The sequence below is a fragment of the Rattus rattus genome, chromosome 9, assembly GCF_011064425.1.
Source record: "Rattus rattus isolate New Zealand chromosome 9, Rrattus_CSIRO_v1, whole genome shotgun sequence".
In the NCBI taxonomy this organism is placed as follows: domain Eukaryota; kingdom Metazoa; phylum Chordata; class Mammalia; order Rodentia; family Muridae; genus Rattus; species Rattus rattus.
Genome location: NC_046162.1, coordinates 27363348 through 27386889, shown reverse-complemented (window position 1 = coordinate 27386889; position 23542 = coordinate 27363348). Strand labels below are relative to the sequence as shown.

At 46.0% G+C, this 23542-nt stretch overlaps 1 protein-coding gene across 3 annotated transcripts in view; it reads right to left on the bottom strand.

The window, feature by feature from the left end:
• Positions 1-478: 478 nt before the first annotated feature.
• The window catches only part of Rnf145 (ring finger protein 145), a 42805-nt gene continuing 19741 nt past the window's right edge, over positions 479-23542 (bottom strand). For 2 of the 3 annotated variants that reach the window (XM_032912000.1, XM_032912001.1), the window contains exons 4-11: positions 20816-20907; positions 14999-15234; positions 12104-12279; positions 10271-10411; positions 8090-8272; positions 5543-5690; positions 4137-4493; positions 482-2095 (exon numbers count right to left, since the gene is read on the bottom strand). In XM_032912000.1, coding sequence (XP_032767891.1) covers positions 1730-2095; positions 4137-4493; positions 5543-5690; positions 8090-8272; positions 10271-10411; positions 12104-12279; positions 14999-15234; positions 20816-20907 — 1699 coding nt within the window. In that variant the 3' untranslated portion in view covers positions 482-1729. Of the gene's footprint in view, positions 2096-4136; positions 4494-5542; positions 5691-8089; positions 8273-10270; positions 10412-12103; positions 12280-14998; positions 15235-20815; positions 20908-23542 lie in introns of all 3 variants that reach the window. The other variant, XM_032911999.1, reaches the window with a different exon arrangement.

Here is a 23542-nt window from a genome sequence, read left to right as displayed (position 1 = left end):
CACGCCACGGTCACTGCACTCATGAGACCAGCCAACGGGCAGTGCTAATTAAACCCAGTGTGGGTTCAAACCAGAGGACATGAAAGGGGTTATGTTGGGGGTACCTAGGGGAGTGGGGGTGCATAGGATCAAGATACACTGTTTGCATGTATGAAACTCAAAGAACAAGTTAAAGATGAAAAATATTCCACTAGTCATGGCTCACGTCTAAGACCAGCACTTCGGGGGCAGAGGTAGATGGATCTATCTCATCTCAGCAGATGCTCTCCATATAGAGTTCTAGGCCATCCAAGCATACCGAGCAAAGACATATCTCAAATAAGTCAACCAACCAACTGGACCTTCTTGAGAATTCTGCCGTCTACAGTGTGTGTGTGGAGAGGGAACGTGTGAGGTCCTGTGAGTTCAGAAGAGAAAGCTGCAGGGAGGAGACTCCTGACACAACACCTGCACTGTGAACACATCACAGGAACACAAGTTATCTTCAAATTTAAATTTATTAAGACATTCAGCTATGTCTGTCAGTCTACATCCAAATTTGCTACTAAAAACAAAGGAAAACCACATCCCACAGTAGGAATACCAAGTCTGAAATACGCTTTTCTTTTTTTGAGCCAAGCTTATTGTATAAATAAATGACTAGTTTCTTTTCATATCAAAATCCCATAAAAAAATGACATCCCCCCTCCCCAGTTCTACCTGCAGCCATGATGAATGTAAAAATTTAAATATGACACATCCTTGTCAAAGAAAGGGTGCAGAGTGTATTAACAGCTTCAAAAGTGGTGTCTGCAGAGTGGGGTCATACAGTTCAGTACTCATTCCCAAAATGCAAACACTGCCATAATTTAACACTGCTTTTGATTCAGTTGCGAGAATTAAACATTACACAGGATTGGACCGTACACCCAGGGCCTTTATCAGTGCCCTAAAGCCCCTCCCACTTTGGCCTCCTTTGTTAAAGTGGACTCCAAAGTGTTCATTAGAGTTTTAGTTTACTTCACACAGCCAGCCAAGTATACACTATATTAACAAAAGCTCCATATACATCAGGATAAGTGGACTCCAGCATCAAGTTCAGGAGTCTCAGGTGACGTGAACGCACCCAAGGCCCAGTGCATGCCCGCCCTCCTCCCAGGCACACCTGACGTGCGTGCGACTCTGTCTTAGAGTACAGTCAATGCGTCTACATCTTTGATTTCATTGCGGTTCTGTAGAAAACTTCAGAATCATTTGGTGGTTTTAATCAACTGAGGGAAAGGGGAGCGGAGACAAGAGCCGGCCGTTACCCATACTACACAATCAGGACGATCCTGTCCCCTGGGAAGGGACAGCCAGGTCCACCTCTGCCTTCATCTTCCCACCTGACTGACCTCCAGATCTTCGTTCGTCCTCTTAGCCCCTTTCAAACAGTCAGACCCGACTTCATTATCCCTCACGAATCAGGGGCCATTCCTCAAGTTGCCGAGGTTAAACTTTCTTGGCAAACCTCTACAAAACATCAGCATAGAACTTATAAATACATTTTGATTAGTGTACATTGCAAAATTTCTCCAACAACGTGAAGTGGGGTGGAGAGCAGGTGGTGTCCACTGAGTACCCCTGGAGTAGATCCTTGGAATGTCAGGTTCCTGCCTAATCCTCTCCTACATTCACTCCTCAGATCTGGGCGTGAATCCCACCTTGGGTGGCCTTCTCCACAGCACAGAGCTCCAAGCCTCGTTCTCCTCTAGGCGGACGCCACAGGACACGCTTCACCTTCTGCAATCTGAGGACCCTCTCCAGGATCAGCATCTCCCTCCCGGCTGGCTGAGCTTCTGTTGATGTGTTCACTATTGTCTCCAGAACCTTCCTGGGCCCCAGGCCCTGGCGGACTCTCATGGTCCGGGGGTTCAGGACCCTCCTGAAGTACAATGTTCTGCTCAGCCCCCGCAGGAGGCTGTGGAGCCGGTTCTGTCCCCAGTCCTGGAAGCTGGGAGGAGTTTTTGAGATGGCAGTGACACAGAGGGCAGGTATCCTGGACATACAGCCATTTCTTAAGACATCCTGCATGGAAGAAATGGCTGCAAGGTGTGATCACAGCGGATTTCATGTCCTAAAAGAGAGGTCGAAAGAGGTACCTCAGAAACGTCAGCCATTTCACCTTTCTGATGCCGCCCCCACAAGCTCTGACTTCAACACAATCTTTATAGCACAAACAGAAAACCTGCAGCACGGAACTTAGAATCATCTGGCTTCCCCCTTAAAGCTGCTATCAGAGGAGCCCTTACATAGTAATGTAGGAGACCCCGTGGACAACGAAACAAAAGGGAGTCAAGTGAGGAAGAAACTGTATCCTAAACACGGAACATAGAGGGCGCACTATGAGGTGAGAGGGTGTGAGCCACTGGTCTACGACAGTAATTATAACCTCAGGAAATCTAACGCAGACAGATTTTCCCACAGTTATGTGCCATTGCTGCTAGAGACTGTTCCACAATGAGCCTATACGCAAGGAGACAAACAGAACTCAGCCACGAACACCAGAGGGTTGGCAAGGAAGTGGCAATTGTATCAGGGCAGACATACAGACATTTTACAACTGCTCTGTGTAAACCAGTGCTTGCTCCTCAGTTTTACCCTACGCTTGGGCTGTACCAGACTACTGAGTTAGGAAATCTGAACCAGGATCCATCAATCTATACTCAGAACAAGTCCACGGTGACTCTTAGGTGCTCATGCTTGACAAACATGAGAATAAACGGTGACACTCTCTTTTGGTATTAGTATTCCTTGGGGAGGGAAGGCCTAAGAAAGGAATTAAAAACTCATTGTTTTTTTTCCCCAATAACTGTTTTAACATCCACAATCAAGGAAGTGTGAATGTCCCCCAAATTCCTTGCCAAGAACTGGTAACACCCAGGGGTAGGGGAGAGGCAACCGGGAAGCAGGGAGCCATCCACACAGAAGCAGCCAGCCAGGAAGCTAAGCAACTCCACTCTCGGGTTCCAGTGAGCGGCAGGTAGTTCAAGCACTTCAAAAAAAGTGATGTGACACCAGGGACAAAAAGAGGACCCTCAGACCCCACACAGGAGATCAGACACGGCTGCACAAGCTGACTGTGCCAAACTTGGTTTCCCCCAGGGTGGCTCTGAGGATGGTGAGGCTACAAAAGACATGGAGTCCAGTTCAGGAACACAGAGAAGGACGGACAGAGACAGGCTCAGGGCCATACGCCTTCTCAGTGCACTCAAGAGTTGGCTAGCATACAAAAAGATTCTCAGAACACGTTCAAAAAGTGGAAGCTTTGTGTTAGTAGGAGAAAAGATTTGTATCATGGTGGTTTTATACACACACAAACACCTACCCACAGCATCTGCACCCCAAGGCAGTCTGAAGGAAAAGCATCTCTGCACACTATCGATGGCCGTCTGCCACCAGCCTACAGACACTCCCGGTGATTTTACTCGGGGGCCGGCTGCAGCTGTTGCCAGGTAACTTTATCCACACCTCCAGGAGTGCAGCTTAATGCTAAATGCTGCACCTTTGTCCCCTGACAGGTGCTCGGGACCAACCTCTAACTGTGTACGTTTCCAGGATGACTTATCTTTCACTTGTACTAGAGGACAACCATCATCTTGGTATGAGGCCAGTGCTGTATGGATGGCAGTCAGTCTGTCCATCCTCGGTCCCTACAGGACTGAAAGTCTCTGATAAAAAACGGCAGCCATTCACCACCTCCATGAAGCCTGGACACTCCTGCCCCACTCAGAAGGTATTAGGAAGAGTCAAAGCCTGGGCACAGCACTTTTCTGAAGTTGCTGACTCCTGGTTGCTAGGATATATTTGATCACACATACACGTGAACACTGTGTCTGTGTGTATAGTCAGTAACAAATGTAAAATACACCTAACCTGTTTTTCCTTTATTTATGGGTGAGCAATAATGTTGAAAACAGTAATAATTAGAACTTGAAAGACTACATTAAAACTGAACTTAGCACTAAAATACTTATATCAGGCCTTTAATAATCTAACCTATGAGTCCCACTGCCTTTTTCCAAATCCAGAGTTAACTATGTCTGGAAATTTACAGCGAAACCGGTGCATGCGGCAGCCCACGGCCTGCCCCAGCAGATCCCCACTGGGCGGGTCACCTGGTAACAGATGGCACAGATGTCGTTGTGCCTCTCAAGCTGCTCTTTCGTAGCGATGGGGAGAGACTTAATCTTATTCACAGCGTCCCTGCGGAGAAGGAAGCTCTTCCAGCCCAGCTGGGCACGAAGCCACACGTTGTAATAGGAATGGATGAAGATGATCATGGAGCCCATCACGGTCCACTCTCCAAAGATGGTCTCTGAGACGCCGTAAGCCACCACACAGAGCGCCACAAGAAACTCCAGCAGGCGGTAAGTGCCATTCACGTAGTAGATGACATCGTCCATGTTTTCCACGGGCTCTTTGCGGAATTCCTCAACCATAAATAAGACGTAAATAAAAAGTGTTCCCAGAACCTGGGGAGGAGGTAGTACATGTATTAAGATAGAATGAATGTGGTTATAAGAAAAACATTGTCCCTGAAATTAAAATAATAATGCATGCACTCAGTACCCACTGAAGGTCCTGTGTGTGGGGTGACAGTGACCAATCACTGAGACAGAAGATCCTACAGCGTCAGAAGCACTGTTCAGTCTCCTTTTTTTCACTCTGAAAAGCTCGTTCTAAACGAGCTCTAAGATATTTCAGTGTTAGGGTTTTTATCAATTTAGGATCTATAAAACAACCCTGTATTCGTTACCATTTTGAAAAAAAAGTAAAAGTCTTAATTAATTTTCTGTTGTTGTTAGTTTGTTTTATTTTTGTTTTTTTGTGCACTTTTTGCTATGATGGCACCAAAAACAAAGAAGGAGGCCTCTAGGCCCTCCCAAAATCAAAGATGGGCTCCCAAAGCCAAGAAAGTAGGCAGTGATGGAAGGTAGCAAGAAGCTGGAAAACAATGCTTGCCCAGGAGACACAAGCTTGACGCTCTGCCACCACTAAGCCCCTCTGAGCCGGTGCTGAGTCAGTCATGAAGAAGACGGAAGGCACAGAGCGCTGTGGTCATTGTGGGTGTCAGGGCCAACAAACCCCAGACCAAGCCGGCTGTGAAAACTGCTCTATGCCCCTGATGTGGCCAAAGCCAACCCTGCTCAGTCCAGACAGATTACGGTGATGTGGACATTGCCAACAAAACTGGGACCACCTGAACTCGGTCCAGGTGGCTAATTCTACATACTTTCCACCATAATAAAAGCAAAGCAAACGGCTTTTATCATTACCACAAATGGAGCACCACCTGGCTTACGTAACATTTACTAAAGCAAGTATCTTCATGACATGTACACCTCATACTTGTAGGCAAAGACATTTCTGACCACATGACAGTTTATTATTTTCATAGCACGCTCTGCTCAGCATGCAGGGTGCTCTGGTAAAGAACGAAAGTGATGGCCACCAGAAGCCACTCACTTACTGCAGAAGAACCACAGGCACCCAGGAGGTGCAGCCTCACTGTGTGGCTCACCTGGAGAGAGGTAAGGATGCTACTGGAGATGATGATGAGAAGCCAGAAGTCCATGTGGAAGAACTGGCAAATCATGTAGGCCATGTACGCAGGGAAAACGAGGAGGAACAAGCAGAGGCTCACAGCACGGAAGTGTTTCCACAAACTCCTGGAGAAGGCACAAGAGTTCTTATGGTAAAGCTGCCCACACACTGCTTCCTCACCGTGGAGGTGAGGAACAATGGCTGTTCCTTAGATCTGGAGTCACTCGCGGTGGGTTAGGGCTTCTCACGGTGTTTCCTGCTCGCTGTAGCTGCTGGTCGTCTTCTGCTACTATAAACCACTAAGGCATGCAGGGCTGGGGCACCCAATGGTCTACTTCTGCCAAGAGGGAATCTTGTTTCAGCAAATGCTGCTGCAGCCACGAGTAATACTAACACAGACATCAACTCAAGACCCTCAGGCAAGGCTCTCCATCTGCTTCTGGTAGAGAAGGAACCAGAGTGCGTCTGACTCAGCATCTCTGAAGGGCTGCAGAACCACACCTGCTGCTCAGTTCTTGTGAGGCAATTGGGGGATTTTTCTCAGCAGCCTTTATAAACTTTCTACAGTGTTCTAGCATTTCCATCAATATGTAAAATTAGTTAATGTACTCTTTAAAGGACACTTTCAGAAACAACAAAATACAAACTGTAGCCAAGTGAAGGTAGGTCTAAGAAATGCTTTTTAGCTGAGCCCACCTTTAAACACCTGACATGCTTGATGGAGAAACGTCCAACTGTAAAATTGATCCCCAGTAACTGTAATTAACTACAATCACTGAGGTTAAATGACACATAGCCAAGAGCCAGGGTGACAGGAAACAGACTTCCTCAGCCACAGTACTGCTGAAGAGGACTTTACAAAATGTTTGCCCAAGCAGACTATGGAGCACTCAAGCAAAGATGACAAACTGTAATTAAAAGCTAATTTAAGAATTATCTTACAAATCTGCTCTCACAATTCTACCTCCCAAGAGACTACTTCCTCCAAGCAAGAAACTCAAACGTAGTTCTAGAACCAATCATCAAAATGTGGATGGAATGCTGGGAAAAAATAGTGACACTGCAGTTTAACCAGTCTTTTCTGGAATTTCTTGTATGAATTGCAAACCAAAATAGTATTATTAGTTTTGTGTGTTTGTTTTAGGTGCCAGACACTGATAGAAAGTCTCCAAACATCTAAGCAAGTCCTCCACCACTAAGCCAGATACTCCCAGAATGCAAAACAGTATCTTGGAAGCAATAATATTTTGGTTTTTGGTCTTTTAAAAATGTCTAGGCACCATCAGCTCAGCTGTTAAGAATGATCAGCTAACCTACGGAAGAAGCCTGCTGGGACAGCACGTCTGTAGTCCCAGTGCAAGTCTCAGAGAGACAAGAGGATCCTGGGGGCTGAACAGCTCGGCAGTGCAGCTAATCAGTGAGCTCCGGGTTTAGTAAGAGACCCTGACCCAAAATCAACCTCTGATACAGGGAGACAGACAAATGCATGCGTGCGTGCGTGCATGCGTGCGCGCGCACACACACACACACACACACACACACACACACACACACACACACACACACACACACACACAGACACAGACAGACTGGCAGGCAGGCACATGCTCCTCATTGAGGACCCTCTGACCTGATTATCACTCTCTGGCTTCTACAAACATGACTGCATACCTCAACATGCCCCACAGAAGATAAACAATATTTTTAAACAATAAAATAAATATAATTTAAGCTTTTTCTTAATACTAGATGTGCACAGATCCAGCTCCCAATTTTATTTGGTCCCATATGGCATCGAGAATCTGTTAGACCATCCTCCCACCCATATGCTGCAACTTCTTAAAAGACCATCAAAGAGCTGCAATTCTGTAAGTACCTGTGCTTATGAACACGAGCTTTCTTCTTCTCTTGCACTTTCCCCTAATGCTTTGCCCCCTTTAGCTGTCATTGCATAGGATACGATCACACATTATGCCATACATCTACTAGGTGCTCTTATACCTTGAAAACTGACATATAAAATGCATTAAATTTTTCTGAAGAAAGATTTTCTTTCGTCAAAGCTTCTGATGTGACTTTTAACTATAGAAACCCTAAGAGAAAACCAAAACTCATTAGGAAAGCCAAACACAGGCTGAGGAGATGGCTCAGTGGATAAAACATTGGCTGCACAAGTTGGAGGACCAGAGTACATGTCCCCAAAGTCCATGTCAAAGCCAGGAGTGGCTGCCTATGTTTACGGTGTTCAGGAGATGGAGACTAGACTGCCCAAGGCAAGACTAGACTAACTCAATCACCAGGCTCTGGTTCGGCCAGACCCTGCGTCAGTCAGTTAGGTGGACAGAGATCAAGGAGAACGCCCAGCATCCCTCTCTGGCTTCGACACGCACACGTGCAGGCAAAGGTGAGTATAACACAAACCACACACAGAGAATGAACAGCAGGTTCCCAGCCATCCTTCAGGATACAGCAATATGTGGGAAGAGAGTACGGCAACTGAATCGAAGCGTGGTGTTTTCCTTACTTGTCTCTAGACGCTCCCAGTGCCAAAACAATGGGATCTGCGATCTCCAGCATGGACTGCAGGATAGAGGCGACGACGATGAAGAGGATGATGCTGAGCAGGAACGCACGGTGAACCACCTGCAGTTCTATGAGCCCCGTCTGCACTGCCAGGATCAGCAGAGTGACTCCTTCCGTCATTCCCCTGACGGGCAGACATGTGCACACGTAAAGTCACAGTCCAACCACCCCTGAGCTTAAGGCCCTGAGTGCTGATTACATAGTTTTAAACCTGTTCTGACATTTCAAGCTAAAGTCCTGTCTGTATGCAAAGTAGCTTCATGCCCCAAGCCTCAGTGTGGTGGTGCACACTGATTTACATGCATCCTGACGTGTTCTAAAGCGTGCTGTTGCTTTAGGGTACAATGAAAGGAAGAACTTACAAAAAACATAAACAAGTCCCAAGCAGACTGTCACTGAGATCCTTCTGCTACTCACAGCCAGCCAATGAAGTGTAAAGATTTATAGCATCAGTTATATACTGATCTCCCTCCCACCCCCTATATATATGTATATATATATGTATATATATGTATATATATATATCTATCTGTCGCATACACACATGCCCATGCACACACTCAATATACAAGTATTTATTTAAAAACATTATTTTTAGGGGTTGGGGATTTAGCTCAGCGGTAGAGCGCTTGCCTAGCGAGCGCAAGGCCCTGAGTTCAGTTCCCAGCTCCAAAAAAAAAAAACATTATTTTTGTTTTCACCAACTTGGAGAAGATAATATCCCTTTAAAAAGACAAGAAGCTGTAGGCAGCACAAAGACAAATATTTTTGCAATTCAGTTTTCATATAGAATAATATATTCCAAGTCACAAACTTTATAATATCCAATTGGTTTGGTTAAAAAAAAACACATAAGTGAGAAATGATGGGCACAGGTTTTCATTTCTAAAACTGCGCTAGAAAATCCTTCAACATGTGACAGCACTGCACGCTGCAGCGTGAGAAAGCGAGCACACTGGACTAAGAACATAAACTGGAAAATAACTCGTGATGATAAATCACTGAATTCTGAGGTACAATTCACAAACCGGTCGACTCAACAATCCTACAGATGGTCTAACATAGACATTAAAACACAATAAAAGAAAACAGTGAATCCTGGGACATGCTCTGTGACATCACAAAAGAACCCAGCAAAAGTGGGACACAGATAGAGCAGGAAAATAAAAGACACCTATGTATTAAGGAGGTGTAAAAAATGGATCAGTCAAGTGCAACATGAGCCTTATTGGGATCTTATTAAGTAAAGTATTAAAAGATCCAATAGAGGAACTCGAATAACTGGATATCATGTCAAAGCTTCTGGTATAAGGGTGATTTGAACCTAGCTGTACCTTGGTGAGAACATTTACAGATGGGGCTGGAGAGAGTGCTCAGTGGTTAAGAGCACTGACCACAGTTCACCTCCCAACACCCACACAGTGGCTTACCACTAGCTATTACTCCAGTTCCATGAGATCAGATGCCCTCTTCTGCTTTTTTTTAGGCATCAGACATGTATATGGTACACAGACATGCATGTAGGCAAAACACACATGCATATATACATGCACATGCGTGCATGTGTGTGTGTGTGTGTGTGTGTGTGTGTGTGTGTGTGTGTATTCATGTATTTAAATCATAGATTGAAACTTTTAGGAGCAAAATTACAATACTGCATCTGGGATTTCCTCCAAAGATGTTCAGCTAGGCAGAAAGGTTAATTGTTCTGCCTTTGAGAATTGTAAATTCTCATCAAATCATCCTTTGACAGCTCAGGGAATCTTAATAAATTATGTTCACACACACAGACACACACAGACGCACGCATACACGCGCACATGTACAAAGCCCTTGGGGGAAAGCATCAAAGAGAAATCCGATTTTAGCAGCAGGACAGGTACTCCAAATAGGAAAGGGCAAGCTCTCCAAGCTCTCAGAATGTAGAGAAGCAAACTATCCAATACTTATCATAATACACACAATTAAAATGTATTTCTATATCGTAATTTAGTTACTATTTTTCATATACTTCAATCCCAATATTGCAACAAAAATCTTAAAAACTCCATTTTCTCTAAAATTCATCAAAGATATTCATGATTAGCACCATAGAAGGCTCAGATCGCAAGCGAACATTTACCTATTCATGGCGGGATCATTCATGAAGGCTCGATATCCCTGCAGGTAGAACTTACAGAGCGTCAGAACACCCAAGGCAACAAAGGACACCGTGAAGACCAGGCCCAGAAGGGAGTAGGGCGTGCTGCAGCACTCGGCGATGCTGGAAAACAAAGGCAGACAGGCTGAGCGCTCTACTTGTGGTAAATACCATTTTAAGCCTTTATGTTTCCAGAGTTTGATTAGATCATCAGAAATCATCCCAGATCAAAACCTGTGGTGGCTTCATCCATCACCCCAAAAAGAAGTTAGTTTTTCATTTTGCTATTATTATTATTATTATTATTATTATTATTATTATTATTATTATTATTTATTTGAGCAGGACTTCCCTAGACAGTCCTGGCTGCTTGCCCCCACCATGTTAGTTATATTTGTTTGGACAGGACCTCACTATGTAGCCCTGGCTGTTGCTTGCTTCCTTCCTTCCTTATTTGTTGGGACAAGACCTCACTATGTAGCCCTGGACGCTTGGAACTCACAGGAATCCACCTGCCTCTGCTTACAGAGTGCTGGGATTAAGAGGGGAATACCACCATGTCTGGCCACCATAAATAATTTACACCATTTTCCCACCTGCCATTCTAGACTAAAAGCCTTCTACCTCTTCAGCAAATATCACCATGTGGTGACACATCTCGCGAGGTCTTTATTTTTATTATCTGTCACCTTCAAGTGCAGTAAATGTCAAAGAGTGCCTTGCCCACATCTCCAGAACCATATAATTTCACATGATGGTAAATATTCCAAAGTGCCCCGCTATGCACACGTTGTTATGGCAACTGTTGGCTCTTCCAATAGCTCAAACTGTACTTCTCAGAACTCCCTACATGAGCAATCATTCTCAATCGTCACAAAGGCAGCAGTACCAACCACACTATGGCGGCCACCGATCTTTATTTAATTTAGTTATAGATACTGAAGAACTTTGATAACATAAAAATAAACATTAGGTTTATTTAATATTGAACTGGTCATTAAAATGTATCTGGTTTTGTTGATAATACTACTTGTTTACAAAAACTACTAATAATTAAAATACCTCATTTTTACAGTGTACACACAAGCATTCATATGACCACCACCACACACACACACACACACACACACACACACACACACACACACACTACATGAATAAATAAGACTGTGAACCAGGAACAAACATTTATGTACAGAGAGTGCTGGGCATTTCAAAGTCAATCTCAGTGGAAATGACAAATGTGAACCTAATACAAGCTCACAACAGACAACACTGCAGTGGGAAAGAACGCAAATGACACACCGGATGTCCGGCTATTCACTGGCAGAGGCTAAACAGGCCAGTGCTCTAGGATATATCCATTTTACCAATTGTTTTATGATCTCAATACTGAGCAAGACATGAAGAATATGAGACTATGGCCCAAGTACACAGAGCAGGCACAGGTGCTGAGCTGAGACCTGGCTTGAGTGGCAACTGTGTCTCTTGTCACAGTGTCACCAGGGAGATGCTCTCCTCACTGTAAACAGAAAATGGCAGTAAAGGTCCCTGTCCCACAAGACTACTAGAAAGGCTGACTGGGAGGAAGAATGTTTAGCAGGTAGCATGTATTACAAATGGAACAGGACCATCATTTAATAAGATATCTGCCAATCACTTGCTACATCCTGGTCCCCAAGGCAGCTGAACCAGGCCTAGGCCTCACCCAGCTGGCAATCCCACCTTGACTAAATACAGTCCTGTGCCATTGCTAAAAGCAGCCTGCACACCTGACTTCCCAGACCCACGGTCTCTCTTCCAAGGGTGGATTACCTTGTCAGGAAAAGGAAGAGAAGCCTCTCCCGGGAAGCAGGCTGATCGCGGGTGCTGAAGTAGGAGTAGATCTGAAGAGCAAATAAAACAAGCCAGAAGACCATGAAGAGCACGGGGACCACCAGCTGGTTCCACAGGGACATTCCCAAGGCCAGAAGGCCGTACACCTCCACTACCTGAGGAGAGACAAGGCTGCCTTAGATCTCGAGTGCTTAGAAAATGCACAGCTCACTCCTCCCACACAGCTGCTCTCATTAGACTTCTTTCAAAGGTGGGTACACAGTGGGCAGCATGGTTTCCTATGTACTGAGTTTCACATTCCTATTCAAACGTAGGATGTGTGCACAGGTCGGCACCAACACACTGCCCCAACGGTTGAGAGAGAAGGCTCTCAAGAGATTCAAACAATGGTGGTCTTGAAGACACCTGGCTTATAATCATGTCTAATCAAGATATTAAATAAGAAAATGGGGATGAGGTGAAATAGAGGGTGGAGTGGAGCTGGACAAATCTCATTAGCGGGACTCATTAATGAATGAATTCTTGATTACTACATCTGAGATGAGACATGTAAGCAGCAAGTTCCTGATCAGACACCAGGCCCAGGAGAGCCAGCAGCACTGGAACAGGTGGCCTACAAATCCTTAACCCAGCAGCCAAAGGAAGCTCTGATGTGAAGCCTGGGCATTTCGATAAAATCCAGAGCAGGAGGTGCAGTGTCAAAACGCACTCATGCTCATTTCTAGCAATTCCTTTTTCCCCAGACCCCGCCGCCCACACATTTATGTGTATGTGTGTGCCTGCGTGAGTGCATGTGTGTGCCTGTATGAGCCTGTGTGAGTGCATGTGTGTGCCTGCGTGAGTGTATATGTGTGCCTGTGTGAGTGCACGTGTGTGCCTGTGTGAGCCTGTGTGAGTGCATGTGTGTGCCTGTGTGAGTGCCTGTGTGAGTGCATGTGTGTGCCTGTGTGAGTGCATGTGTGTGCCTGTGTGAGTGCCTGTCTGAGTGTATGTGTGAGTGCCTGTGTGTGCCTGTGTGAGTGCATGTGTGTGCCTGTGTGAGTGCATGTGTGTGTGAGTGCATGTGTGTGCCTGTGTGAGAGCATGTGTGCATGTGTGTGCCTGTGTGAGAGCATGTGTGTGCCTGTGTGAGTGCATGTGTGTGCCTGTGTGAGTGCATGTGTGTGTGTGTGTGTGAGTGCATGTGTGTGCCTGTGTGAGTGCATGTGTGTGCCTGTGTGAGTGCATGTGTGAGCTCGTGTGAGTGCATGTGTGAGTGTGTGTGTGCCTGTGTGAGTGGGTATGTGCCTGTGTGAGTGTAGGTATGTGCCTGTGTGAGTGTGTATGTGTGTGTGTGAGTGCCTGTGTGAGTGCATGTGTATGCCTGTGTGAGTGTATGTGTGAGTGTATGTGTGTGCCTGTGTGAGTGTATGTGTGTGCCTGCATGAGTGCATGTGTGAGTGTATGTGCATCATGTGCATCCAGGGACCCACAGAGGCCACAAGGGCATCAGATGCCCTGGCACTGGAATTGTGTATGGGGTATGTGAGCCACCATGTATGTGCTGGACTTGAACCTGGGTCTTACACAAGAGCAGTAAGCTCTGTTAACTGCAGGACCATTGTTCTAGCCTCACATTTGTGGTTTTTCTAGTTTAAATTTTTCTTTAGTAAAACATACTTTTTCTACATTCTGGTCAAAGTTAATTTTCTTCCCATTTAGAAAAGTAACTGTTAAACAGTGGTTGGAACACGACTGTTAGAGGGCAACTTGCCAAAAGCAGACAGTGGGCCTCGGGTTTCCCATCACAGACACACCATTCAAAAGCCTGACATTTCCATTTCTTGCTTATGCAATTCTCAAGTCATAATTTTATAACCTGTAATTTATGCTCGTCAATCTCACCCTAGTGACGTGTGAACCACATAGCAACCACTCAGATCTCACCATGACCTTAAGAAACAGAGACGCTGTCTTATGGCCATTAACTATTTGATGTAAATAAAGGTTTACAAATCTAGAATTGTTCCACACCATAATGATCTGAAGAAAGAATGCAGGTCTTAGTTGACTGTCCTTTTCATCCTAAATACAAACACACCCTTCATTGAGGCAGCCCGGTGCTGAACAGTGGTCTACTTTGGGGAGACCACCCACGCTAATTACTGAGCAGGAGAGGAGAGGATCCTCAGGCCCAGGGCGTAGGGAAGAGTACCCAAGGGTCTGTGGCAGAGCACAGGACAGCACCTGTCCCCTGATCCAGCTGAGTGTTTCCTCTGAAGTGAAAGTCCTGCACATAGCCAAGAGGTGAAGAGAAACCAGACCAACACTCTTTTCATTTACAGTGAAGCTTATCAATTGGTCAATGAGAAGTAATTCTCTTCCCAGTGTCTAACCTGGGCAAAGAAGAGGACAAAGACAACTGCAGGCAGCACATCTGGCTGCCTCTGGCACTGCGGCTAAATGGGACCTATCACTGCAGCCCCAACTGAGGAGCTTCCCAGGTTAAACAGGTCAGATAAACGGAGGGAAGACACTGTTGACACAGTAGGACTAGAGTCAGAAGAGAAATCAAGGATTGCCTGTCAAATATATTCTTATTTTTTGTCTTTAGTATAATAGCTAAGACATAAGGATCTCACAGCTACCCTAGGGGTGAGGAGAGTATGGCGCTGTGGTATCAGCAGCTTCATTTTACACAAAGTAGAGAGAAGTGATTATGCCAAGGTCATGTAGGTCAAGAGCAGCCTGGGGGCATGAACCCAAACACTCTGCACCCATAGGTTCGCTCCTTCACTGCCTCCTCCAGTGAGAACAGGGGCTGCGAGTGTCCCCACATCCACAGTCTTCACAGAGAGATGTACTGACCCGCACGCACGTGCCCGGCGCTCTCACCTGAACTAACTCCCGGTATGCAGACTTAGCGAGGTTATACGGTACTAAGAGGTTAGACCCTAGAAAGTACAGGACTTCCAGTCCTGTAAAGATCATAGCGAATTTGTTGATGATGACGATGGTCTCCAGAGGGACGAGGCAGAGTCGAGCCAGCAGAGGAAGCATGTGCGCGGAGAACAGCCAGATCTGCTTCGTCTTCATGACACAGGAGCACAAGGTGCACACCACCAACTGACCTGAAACAGGGAGACAGGACTGAACCCTGCGCACGGGGACGGGGGGGTACTATGGGGCTTGCCTTGCTGTCAAGCTTGACAGCCTAAGTTAGATCCCCAGACCATCATAGTGCAATGAGAGAATTCCCAAAACAAAGTGTCCTCTAACAGCAGTGTGTCCACATGTTCGTGTGTTCGTCTCTCTCTCTCACACACACACACACACACACACACACACACACACACACACACACAATGTTAAAAAAAAAAAAACAGGATGATAACACAGCTTATGAAGGAGCCTAAAGATTCTTGAACAATATTTTAAGTCAGATTTCCATTTCATCTAGATGTAATTACTTATTTGCAGAGTGAACTTGGAATACTTACTCCCTAAGGCTGAATCAGAAAATAAATAGCCCTCTAGAGTTCTTAATCACATCTGTGATGGCTTGAGCAACAGAGAAAGGATTTTTAAATGTCTACTTCAATGTCGAAACAAGTCAGTTGCTGCTTCTCACACAGCTTCTCTTTCAATGTTTCGATACTGAGTATATTCTGCATATGTGCAAAAGCATAAAGCCCAGGATAAAGGCTGCCTGCCCATCATCACGCTTAGCCAGATGCCATCTGTTCTGAGGCCCTCAATCCCTGCCTGACTAAACCATGTAACCTCCCATATAACACACTCCTGAGAGTTAAGGTCGAAAGTTTGCCCACTTTGTTCTTCTCAGAGGGCCGAGGCTCACAGAGAGGAATGCGGAAAAACAGGGTAAAACCCTTCGGTCTCTTCTACTCCCATCACCCAGTCAGTGCCAGCAACTCCCTAGCCAGAAACATCAGTGAATATGAAGCCTACTGTGCGACACCAGCATATGAAACCCACTGTGCGACAGCTGTTCACTCAGTAACCTTCCAGATTTACTCTGTATATGAGCAGATGTTAATATGTTTTTGTTTTTAAAATATTTTATTCTTTATTGTTTATGTGTATTATATGCATATGCACATACATGTGTGTGGCAGAGAGGGCCAGAAGAGGGGGTCAGAACCCCTACAACTGGAGCTGGACTTATAAGACAGTGGTGAGGAGACAGATGTAGGTGCTGGGAATCAAACTCGGGTCCTCAGCAAGAGCAGCAGGTGTTCTTAACCACTGAGCCATCACCTCTGCAGTCCTGTGCTACACACCCACATTTATTTATATGAATGGTCAGTGTCCCAACTGCTCTGCAGTCGGTTTGCTCCACTCCATGCACTGCTGGGCCAGCTCTACCCCCAGCAGGCATTGTTATCGCTTGTCAGGTACATTATGTTGAGTGTGTCTGACCTATTAGCATTCAGCTTTTCCCCAAGTCACAGAATTAGGAAGTACTTGCAGGAATAAGCATACATATTTGTGACAGCCTTGCACTTTTGACAATAGGTGTGAGTAAGCTTAAACTGGGGATGCTTCCTCATATTTGCTAAGGTGGATCAGACCATCTTACTGTGCCACCCAGGTTGGCTCCGCAGTCAGGACCCCCTGCTTCCCTAGGACTACAGGTGTACGCTAGAAGCCTGGTAGAAAAAACACATTTATGGGCTCTGACATACACCTCCAGATAAAAGATCCAAGCCTTCCTTCTAAGAGTTAAACAATTCACATGAGAAATAAACATAAAAATAGTAAGAGAGACAGTCGATGAAACAAGGGTCAGAGAGAACGAACACAGGACTAAACGCAAAATGCAGAACCATTGGAGTCAGAGCTGAAAGCCAGCGAAAGCACAGCTCGCTTTAGAGACAGAATGAACTACAGAGAGGGCGGGAGCTGGAAAGGAGGATCCAGGCAGCAGGCCGCTGAAGAGCAGCCAGCAGGGAACGGTCACCAGGAACTGAAAGCGGCCTGGGGCAGATGGAGCACAAGGGAGAGGCTGCAAGAGGAAGCCGGGTTTCATCCTAATCAGCCCATTTCTGATGATAAGAATCCAGAATCCCCACATTTCCTTTATTAAATACGCAAAATCAGAAAGTGAAAGCAGAAAAAACAAAGGCAGTGAGGAGGTGCTTTGGTGGCAGTGAGGAGGTGCTTTGGTGGCAGTGAGGAGGTGCTTTGGTGGCAGTGAGGAGGTGCTTTGGTGGCAGTGAGGAGGTGCTTTGGTGGCAGTGAGGAGGTGCCTGGCATCCTGTTTGTTTTCAGTGGGCTCAGTGCTGCGCTGCCTCGGTTCCCCTGCTCAGCAGGATGGAAACTCCCCCCACGCCCAGCTCTGAAATCCCCGAGTCCAGGCTACCGCAAGCAGGGCTCACTCTGGGACTGCACACACCCACATCTCCTTGGAGAGACCATGACAATCGACCCTTGCTTCTGCAAGGGCGAGAGTGAACTCCCCTGCAGCTCCCGGACGCGCCTACCCCAATGGTAATGCTGAGCAAGTCAGAATATCTTTGGACTCTGTACTCTCTGGATTCAGGACGCCACAATAGAAAGAATTCTGGGAGGGATGCAACCTCCAAGAATCATTTACTACGTTTAAATGGCTTTGGTTTTCCTTTAAAAACACACCACTGCTGCCTTTGTGCCTGTTAGTTCTTTCTGTAGTGCTGGGAACAGAACCCAGAACCTCGTCCTGTTGAGCTAATGGTTCCTCTCCAGAGCTGACTCTCCAATCCAGAGGCTTATTACTGAAACAGGAGCTGGGATTTACTTTAAAATCAATGTGAGAAGAGAAACACCCGTTAATAAGGCACAGATATCATTTTCCTCATCAACTGGCTCTTAGCTAAGCTACTGATAGTGAGAACATAACCAGGCCGGCCTGGATCAGGGCAGAGTCTGCCTTGAATGAAACATGGTGCGAAGAAGAAGAAAAGGGTGGGGGAGGAAGAGAAGCCTAAGAAAATAAGACAGAATGGTAAGGCTCGAGTAAAGGAGGAGGAAGAGGAGAGGCAGCACAGTTGAGGGCTCCCCTCCTCTGCAAAATCAGCCGGTCTACACCTGGCAGAGCAGGAAGAGCTCTGCTGGCTTCTCCTTCAGTGAGTCTGTGGCACGGTGGGGACGTGGGTCAATTCCTGTTTGGCTGAATGCGTAATGTTGTGTTTTTGGTGCCTTTGAACTGGACAACCCTAACTGGTCTTCCTGGGGACAAATATGTGCGCCTCCAAGACTGACCTCATCACTAGGAATCCCTCAGGCACCACCTGCTGCCTGGTGAGGCTGAACAGAGCACTGGCCAGTTCTGACACTGAGATGTGAAGGTGGAGAGGAAGTACCGTGCAGGGTTTTTGACACCCTCCCTCCCCAGGTCTCAGGCAACTCGTCCATTGCCTTTACAATTCAGAAGATGCAGCTTGGAAAACCCTGCAAGGGATTTTTCACTCCACACTCAACAGCTCGACAGGTCCATGCTGGCCTTAGGTGTCACGGCAGAAGGAAGAGAGGGGCTACACACAGCATGTGTATTTTTCCTAGTAGTCATTTCAAAACGTAACAGAAAAGAAGTAAAAACAATATATTTTATATAATCAAATATACCCTAAATCTTATCAGCACATGTTAGAGATGTTTTACCCCCTCCTGCACTAAGTATACCTTGAGTGTGTGTGTGTGTTCTGCACACAGCCACACCATGTGTGAGAGCGGCTTTTCCAATGCTCAGCAGCCACACGTGGCTGAGTCCTAGACACCAGAGTTTTAGCTGTGCAGTCTAGATCAGTCCTGAGACACAGAGCCCTCTTCATGGTCCACCCTTGAGGCTTCTCTGTAAAGAGATCTGAGCGATCATCTCAGAAGACCTTTTTCCTTCTCTTTTATACCGTCCTACAGGAGGCCTGGCTTGAGAGATGGCTCCCTGACTTCCTGTCTGGGGTCTCTGCCACGGTGGGTGACTCTCTCAGGACTCTACCTATTTGCTTTTAAGCCAGCACTTTTATGGTTGACCAACACTGTGCTTCAGTCATGCACGGGATTTGTTTCTGACAACAGGACACTCACTTTCAACAGCAGTAAGTAAATCTGAGACACATCTACCTCGCTTTAGCCTTTCAAAGTAATGACTAGCTGTTTAAAAATTGATCTTCTCAGATACTTAAAAACCCTTTAAGAACCACAAGCCTCTGTGAACTATTTTTGATATGACAAATACAAATAGTAAAAAAAATCTGTGAAAAGCTTGATGACCTGAGTTGGAGTCCTAGGACCCACAGGATGGAAAGAGAAAAGCAATTCCTGTAAGCTGACCTCTGATGTACACACACACACACACACACACACACACACACACACACTCACACACTCACTCACACACACACACACACACACACACACACACACACACACACTCACTCACACACACACACACTCACTCACTCACACACACACACACACACTCACACATTCTCAATAAATGTGGGAAGGAAGGAAGGGGGAAGGGAAAAGAGAGGAGAGGAAAGGAAGGAGGAAGGAAGTAGGGAGGGGAGGAAGGGAGAGAAAGGAAGGGAGGGTTAGGAAGGAAGGAAGGAAGAAGGAAGGAAGCAAGTTAGTAACTGTGGGTGAGGAAGCAAAGGCGGGCTGGGGTGTATGTAGCATGGTTGGTACAGTGCCTGCCAGTGTGAGGGGTGACGGAGTGATTTTGTTTGTTTGTTTGTTTTCTATAAAGATAGTCTACCCAGTCTAAGGCCCTAAGTTCCATGAATTTAATTTCTTATCTATTATGCTAACCTTTTCATCTCCACCTGACAACACCTCTGTCTACTGCAAAGGCCTGGCTGCATTCCCATAACTGGATAATGGTTTCAGGTGCTGACTCCTGACCCCTAACCCCTTTCCCTGACTTCCTTTGTGCTGATTCTTTAAGAAAAGCCAATTTGAAAGACTGAGTCAGACCCCAGACAATGGAGAAAAGGCAGTCACCACCTGCACGGGAATAAATTCCACGTGACCTTGTTGCCCCAGTGTGCTCACGTCTGCTAGCTAGGTATGGTTTCTGTCTTATCCTTTTTGCAAAAGAGCTGCAGGTCCAGCTTCTTCCATTTTATTTATGTTTCTTTGTACATGATTGTTCTTTGTTTCTAACATAAGCAAGTATAAATCCCTGAGTTCAATCCCCAGCGCTTCATAAAACGCCAGTTCTCAGGAGAAGTAGCAGTTCAAGGTTATCCTTGGCTACATGTGAGTTCAAAGCCAACCTGGGCTATGAGGTGCAATCAGATATAAAGCAAGAAATGGAGGAAGGGAGGGAGGGAGGGGAGGAGGGAGGGAGGGGAGGAGGAAGGGAGGAGAACAAAGATACAGATCAAACTGGGAGTGTGGCACCACTTGCCTATGAAAACAGAATCAGGGAAGCAAAGGGAAGAAGTCAGGAATTTGAGGGAAGTGGAGGGAGAAGTTTGAGCCCGCTACCCCCATTACACAGCAAGACCCTACCTCAAACAATCAAAATAAAACAAAGACTCCTAGATGCAAACAAACAAAAAGACAAAACAAAACAGAAGCTTCATCTGGAGAGTCAATAAAAAACATGAATTTTTAAATTATTTTTTAAATGATTATGAATCAGTTTTTTTTTTAATCAATAGATAGTAAAACCGATCAGTTTCTATTCCTTTACTTCTTAATACTTACCTATTAAGGCTGTGGTAAAGCGATTCATGGAGAGAGGTTCTAAATACATTGGTCCTTCATAGGCAGACTCCAGTTCACTCCTTACGTAGTCCCTGAAGAACAGAAAGAATGTGCTGCGTGAGGGAGAGGCGGCTCAGTCACCCGCTCTTGTAAAGCGCATGGTCCCACCTCTCTCCACGTCTGAGAAAGACTCAGAGACGACGACGAGGTCAACACGGGGATGGACGTCATCTCATCCTCCATACAGTGGAGCCGGACGCAGGTGACCAGGACTGAATCCCACTGTGCAGAGAGGGCAGGGGAGCTGCTCTCTGTGGGGTTTTTCTCCTTCCCATCACGCTGCTCAGCATTTCATACCCGGCACAACACCAACCGAGACATCCTCTCTCAAAACTTAGGAACAGACAGCGCCTAAAGCAGACTACACAGGAAGTTCATTCGCTACCATCGCCACTAGTCTTACTGCCTCCAAGGTCTGTCCTCAACCATTCATGACTTAGACATTAAGCAACAAAGTAGCTAGAGAACTGACTCACAGCAGTGTAGTCCTTCCCAACCATTCTTCCAAATCAGAGGATCTGGGACAGTGCGGTACTACCTAAGGAAAATATCTAAGAAGGAAAAATGCAATCCCTATCTTCAAAACGTTTTTTTTTTCAGTATGTGTATACGTGTACATCTGTGTGTGGTTTGTGCCTTTGTGCAGTGCCTGGGGAGGCCGGGAGATGGACTCGGAGCCCTGGAGCTGAAGTTAGGTGGCTGTGAAGGTGGGGAAGCACGCGCCGTCCCCAGTTGGAGGAGAGTCTGTTCTTAAGGAAGTCACCCGCTCCATGTTTACATTTTTAAACAAGAACCAGATTGCACCAAGGAGCACTTTCCAAATGCAGGTCCTTCAGGATGGGACAAACAGCAGGCTTTAAGCACTCGTGTGAGAACTGTTCACACTGAAAGCACAGGCAGGAGGCTCAGGAGGGGAGAATCTTAACTTAAATCTCTGGTGGGACAAGGCAGCCAACAAAAGCTTTTTATATTAGAGACGAAAGTTTGTGGAAAATAACTCTTCCCTGTTCCTTCAAATGTTGTTATTTCCTATGCTTTAAAATACTTTCAATGTTTCGAATACTTTAAGAGAACTCTGTATTTACTTTTTCCATGAAATTACTTCCAGCTAGGCAATCAGGTTGAATTCCTTTAGCATAGCATAACGAGCTTTACGTAACTGGACAGGAGGGCTGCCAAAAATTCAAACTTTACAACTAATTTAAAAAAAAAAGAACAGTTTAGGGAATGACTAAAAGGCCAATGACTAAGTCCTCAGGCCATGGAGTACTGTCCTTTATGACCCTCCTATGACTGTCCCTAACACATGATGTACTTGCATTTGTACTGAAAGACAAGATCCAGAGTCTCAGAGGAAAGATCTGAGTCAGCGTTTGTCAACCAGGAACAACTGTCTGAGGGGAGGCTTTTGTCACACGGGCTGCCTCAGCTGGGGAGGACAGCACATGATTGGCACCTGGTGGGTAAAGGCTAAGCATCATCCCACGGTCTGAGCAGCAAACCCCAAAAACCAGTTCTGAATGGAAGAGGCACCAGTGCAACCTTTGCAATTAACACCTGAACACTGATTGACGTTAACAACCTCCCAGTCCTAGGGTAGAAGAGAAACAATAGGCAAACACACCACTAATACTCACAAAGCCTTTGAAATGTCACTCAGGCAACAAGTTCTGTGTGAAGAAGAAATGGCTAAGTCTTGGCACTGCCCAGGCCCTTGAAGCCCAGCTCTTTCCTTGTGGCCTTAGCACATTCTGTACACTGGTCCATTTCAAATTTAAACAGATGTCAGGGGAACTTCACGGACAGAAAGCAGACTAGAAGTCAACAGGGCCTGAGGAAGGAGGGCCCGAGTGTGGGGATATGAACTTAACTACCCATGGTGGTTTGTTTAAAATGCCAATTTGCTACAACCTAGAATCACCTAAAAAGGCAGTCTCAATTAAGGCCTTGTCCTGAACAGGTTGACTGTGAAAATGTCTGTGGGAGACTGTCTGATGATTGACTGATGACTGAGACAGAAAGACCTGCCCTGAATGAGGCAGCATTGTGTCACGGGCTACACCCGTGAGAGCAGAGGAAGCTGGCTGAGACCACGGGAGGAAGCAAGCGAGAGTCCGTGTGTCTATCTGCTCTGCTCTTAACAGTGAATGTGATGCTTTGGGCTCCTGCTTCGACTTCCCCACAGAGGCTAGCAAAACGCCCCTCCCTGCCCACCTGCTTTTTACCAGGATGTTGTAGCATAGCAAGAGAACTGGAAGCAGGCAACACCGGGGAGTCATGGTTTCATTCTGACATGTAGAACGGAGGGCCCTGTTAGACTTGTCACTGTTACCATCCACATTTGACAGTGCAACTGCAAACTCACCGTTATCTTTTAGATCAGCTCACTGCACAGAGAAATGCCAGGGCTCACATTACTATTATTATTATTATTATTATTTTTTGAGACGGGGTTTGTGTGTGTAGCCCTGGCTGTCCTGAAACTTACTCTGTAGACCAAGCTGGCCTCTAACTCAGAGATCTGCCTGCCTCTGCCTCTCCAGTGCAGGGATTAAAGTTGCTAGCCACCACCATGGCCCATCTAGTCCACCTTCTTAAAAGTTTCGCTTGGTCTTTGACTTTTTTCATTTTAAATTCTCATATGACGTAACAAAACGTACAAGGAGA